This window comes from Citrus clementina, unplaced genomic scaffold (genome assembly GCF_000493195.1).
Source record: "Citrus clementina cultivar Clemenules unplaced genomic scaffold, Citrus_clementina_v1.0 scaffold_2, whole genome shotgun sequence".
Lineage (NCBI taxonomy): Eukaryota > Viridiplantae > Streptophyta > Magnoliopsida > Sapindales > Rutaceae > Citrus > Citrus x clementina.
The window spans coordinates 24,359,637-24,364,617 of NW_006262688.1; the positions used below are offsets into that span (position 1 = coordinate 24,359,637).

Sequence of the window (4,981 nt, forward strand, 5' to 3'; positions counted from 1 at the left end):
TAATTCATATTCTCGTTCTATTTATCATATGCAATTTTTTATAAATATGATATATAAAAAACATTTTCCTTTATATATTGACTTGGGAATACGAGAAGATATATGGCCATTGGATTCCTTTTGATTTGTAAATGTGCAATAGGGGGGCACTAAATGATACAAAGAAACAGTATGGGGTAATTGAATATTGAGATTATCTATACAGGTGATGGTCAAACTTCTGATCTTTCCAGAATCCATTAATAAAGTTGCGAAAAATCTAGCTAGCTAGCTTCATGGTGCCAGATTTTCCTGCTTCTCACTTAATTTTCTTTTCTTTTTTTTTTCTTTTTTGAAAGGTAAGGATTTCATTAAACGAAACCAATCAAATACCACTCATTTTTCATACTTATAAATAATAAATGTCTCTGTCCACAATGTCTGTCAAATTCAACATAAAGTTATAGGATAAAACTGTGGTGCAACTGTGGTACCGTGCTATAGTTGCACCCAATCGTTGAATTCTCACTTATTCAAGTGGACTCCACTCATTTGAGTGGATCCAACAGCTGGTGCAACTGTGGTACGGTACCACAATTACACTGTAGCCTGACCCAAAGTTATAAGTGTAAACAATCTAAAAAATATATTGTAATAAAAGAATGAGAAAATCTTAGCGAGAAAATTTTATGTGACATTGACATTATGATCATTACATATTGGCGTAAAATTTGATGAGGGTTGATATAATGTATCATATTGTGCGTGATAAATAATGATTCGGAGACTATTGGGTCCATAGCAAAGAGTTTGGAATTATAACTTGCCACACGCGTCATTACACACTAGATCAAAATTTTTATTTAGATAATTTTTTAATAAGACAGTCCGATAAAAATCATGACGCATATTTTAATTTTTCTCAAATAATATAATGGCTATTATGATTGGTCAATTTCAAAATAAATGTGTGCATCGCAAAGTTTTAATTTGTTGGATAAAAATAGTATAATACACTTACCTCACCTAAAACATATATGGGAAATTACTAGTTTTCTCTTACTGAAATTTAATATATATCATTTACTCCTTATTATTTTTTATAACACTTATAACCTCTTGCCACCATAATTTTACAATCTTACCCTAATTTTCAAATATAATTTTATTCATAATTATTATAAATTAAATAAGTCATATAAATTAAATCAAAATAAAAAAATGTAAATATTAAAAATAAGAAATAGAAGTTTTGCGAATAAAAAAATTATTTTTCAGGTACTTTTTGTTATTTTTAGATTTTTTTATAATAAATATATATTTTACATTATCAATATCAAATATTAAGTAAATAACTCATTTATCTCTCTTTTCCCTTAAAATTTTTATATCAGGAGAGTTATTGGATATTATTATGAAAATAATAAAGAGATAATTAGCGATATATATTAATTTTAATAATAAAATTGACAACCTCCAAGTACATTTTAAGTCTTATTTCTTTTCTTTTCTTTTTTTAGATAAATCTTAAAGTAGGTAAATTATATTGAATGATAAAGAAGGTATGTATTTCGATCTTCTTTCTTACTCTCACTACCTTTATGCTCGAAAGTTTTATTAAAGTACATCCATTTTCTTTCCCAAAAAAAAAAAAGAATAAAGAAAAAAAAATGAAACAAAGAAGAAAGAGAGAAAAGTACACCCATATTATCCACACTTTTATTGAGAACGCTTTGGATAATTAGAATAGCGGGAGATTTTTTTTTTCTTTTGATAATGGAAGAGCTATTGTGGTACTTTAGCTGGGAAGAAGTATTTTAAAATGGGTTTTATAAAGTTATAATTAATGTAATTCATGATTCATTTGAAACATATAAAAATAAGTAGTATGATAATAGAATCAATCTAATTTTTTGGGTATATTATAAGTTACATTAATTATAATTTGGTAAAACTCATTTTAAAAGTGTTTACACTTTGGATTGAAGGGAGAATCCTAGGATTGAGAGCGAAAATCCTAGGATTGAAAGTGTGGAGTGAGAGTGAGAGTGTGTTGTTTACTTACACTGGAACGGAAGCATTGAATGAATATTAGAATCCAATTTATGTGTTTACTTTGTCTTGAATTGTGAGTAAATAGTTTCTAATTACAAATTTACCCTTATTTAAAGAATTATATCTTTTAATTACAAAGTTAATAAAAAATATATTTGATAAATAAAATTTTATTTTATTATATTTGTAAATTTATAATAGTTATTAATATTCTTAACTATGTACATCACAATTTTTTAATTAATTTTAATTATGTAAATTAAAAATTATTGATAATGACAATATAAATGAAACATTTTTACTATTAACATAGTATGGAATTAATATTTTCTCAGAATAAACTATTTATTATTATTAATTATTAATATTAAATAAATATAATACTATTATTTTTAAATAAATATAATAATATTATATTTTCAAATAAAGATAGTATATAGTAATAATATTAATTCTCTATTAATATAATAATATTATTTTTAAGTAATTTTAGCTTAGAATCAATGTAAATTATTATTTAGTTAAATATAATAATATTATTTAAATAAATATAATATTATTTAATTTATTAGATATTAAATTTAATAAAAAGAGGATAGAAAATGAAGAGGTGGGAGTGAATTTCACTCCCTACTCTAAAAATCAGTGGGGCTCATAGAGTGAGATTCATATTTCTCCCTTAAAATATTGAAGTAAACATTGAAATGAGAAAAATTCACACTCCTCACTCTTACTTCAAAAAGTAAACACAATATAAATATCTGGTAGTCAGTATTAATAAGAAAATAAAAATAAAAATCTACAAAGGACAAATGTGTCAAACAAAAATAAGAGTTAAAATACTTTAGGCTCTACGGGTGAGTGTAAGTGTGTGTCGACATGGCTTTGGATGCCATGCTAATATCCATTATAAAATATCTCGCGCTACGCCACGTGTATAAAAAGATGAGATATGGATGACGAAAAGCTGATTAAACGGCGCCAGCTCGACTCCACTGGCTTCTAGCCGCAGGAGCCGCCATAAGATTCTACAACAACAAACTCACCCAACTTCTCCCACCACGTGTATGCATCTTACCCGCCCATTCACCGACCCCACTACCAATCCAACAATCCAAAGGTTCCCACGTATTCCTCTCTTATCGACAAACAAACGGCCTAAAATTATCCACGTGTCGGGTCCGATGCATTATTACCCCCTTAATCCAACGGACCCAACATCCTCCCTCTCCCTCCCTTCCGCAAGGAGAAGAGGAAAAAAAAAAAAAAAGGCCACCACCTTCAGCCTTCAGGCTTCATCCTGCCTAGCATACCATCAACTTCCCATTTTACCCCTCTTGTTTTCTCATAATTCTCAATTCCCCACTCTCCTGAAAAATCCAGTCTTTATTATCTGACAAAATCAAAATTCGATCTTTCGATCTGGGTATTTTGAGAATTTTTTCTTTTTAAATATTGTGATGGCTGATTCGGACAACGATTCTGGGGGGCAAAACAACAGCAACGCAAACAGCGAGCTGTCGGCGAGAGAACAGGATAGGTTCTTGCCGATAGCTAATGTAAGCAGGATAATGAAGAAGGCTTTGCCAGCGAATGCGAAGATATCAAAGGACGCTAAAGAGACAGTGCAAGAGTGTGTGTCGGAGTTTATAAGTTTCATAACTGGCGAAGCTTCTGACAAGTGTCAGCGCGAGAAGCGGAAGACGATCAACGGTGATGATTTGTTGTGGGCCATGACGACTTTAGGCTTCGAAGAGTACGTGGAACCCTTGAAGGTCTATTTGCAAAAGTATAGGGAGATGGAGGGAGAGAAGACTTCCATGGGGAGGGAGAAGGACGGCGGTGGTAGCGGAGGCGGCGCTGGATCAGCCGGTGGCGGAGCAGCGGCTGGTGGTGGGGCCAGTGGTGGCGGCGGTGCTGGCGGGGGTTACAATGGAGGGATGTACGGTGGGATGATGATGATGGGACATCAAGGACACGTTTATGGCTCTGGTGGATTTCATCATCATCATCATCATCAGATGGGTGCTGGAAAGAGTGGGTCCCCCGCTGCATCAGCTTCTGCCTCCGCCAGAGGCGGCGGTGGCAGCAGTGGAGCTATTAGGTCAAGGTAGGTCTATTTTGGAGCATCAGGTTCTGGGACTTATATAGCTTAATTTAGATAGACCTTAAATTGTTACATCATATTATAATTATATATGAACATGATTAGGTAATTCTTTTTTTTCCTATGTTTATTTATGTGAGTTGTGGGTGAAGAATTATATATATATATATATATATATAGTTAAGTACTAATTGAGGGGAGTGAGATTCTATGTTCCATTCATAGCCTCTTGATGTAATTGTTGTTGTATGATATATGAAAGGGGTTTTTAGCTATGTGCATGGAAGTTGTAAATTTTGTGGAAAGATAGATGAGCTGATGATAGCTTTGCTTTGAGAGAGGTCTGACAAGTGACAAATGTCTAAGAAAGGCACTGACTTAGGTCGAGGACATGTTTAATTTTTTTTTTAGGAAAGGACTCCTCTAGTTCCGCCATTTGTCCAAAGCTCATTCTCAATGTTTAGTTGTTCTTTTTACCAAATGGAGAAGGACACTGAAAGCGTAATATTAACTTTCAGCTTTCCATTGTAGATTTGCTGCTGCAGCTTTGTGTACTTTGTTTCATGATGTCATTTTTGAGCTCATGTTTTTGCTTTCCTTCGAGCACCGTAACAATATTTAGAGGGTCGGATCAGGTTACCGACAAGCTACGTGGCAGCTTTTTATTGGATAAGTTGTAGATCCTTGACCAATGAAAAGTTACCATGTGGCGCACAACGTCGTGCACTTGATCGCTCTCTGTATTTATTTAAAAGTAGTCAACAATATTTCACGATCATAAATGGTATCAACACATCATGGCATTCTATTCTCTGAGGACATCCTCATAAAAAAGTACAA

General features: G+C 32.4%; 1 protein-coding gene across 1 annotated transcript; it reads left to right on the plus strand.

The window, feature by feature from the left end:
• The first annotated feature begins 3,255 nt into the window (after positions 1–3,255).
• Positions 3,256–4,673, plus strand: LOC112101091 (nuclear transcription factor Y subunit B-3-like). The gene has a single exon (XM_024191161.1). It carries the CDS (start codon positions 3,495–3,497, stop codon positions 4,146–4,148), a length of 654 nt encoding a protein of 217 aa, XP_024046929.1. The 5' UTR covers positions 3,256–3,494; the 3' UTR covers positions 4,149–4,673.
• The last annotated feature ends 308 nt before the right edge of the window (positions 4,674–4,981 follow it).

Coding starts and splice junctions, on each gene's coding strand:
- LOC112101091 (XM_024191161.1), top strand. CDS start 3,495: ATGGCTGATTCGGACAACGATTCTGGGGGGCAAAACAACAGCAACGCA.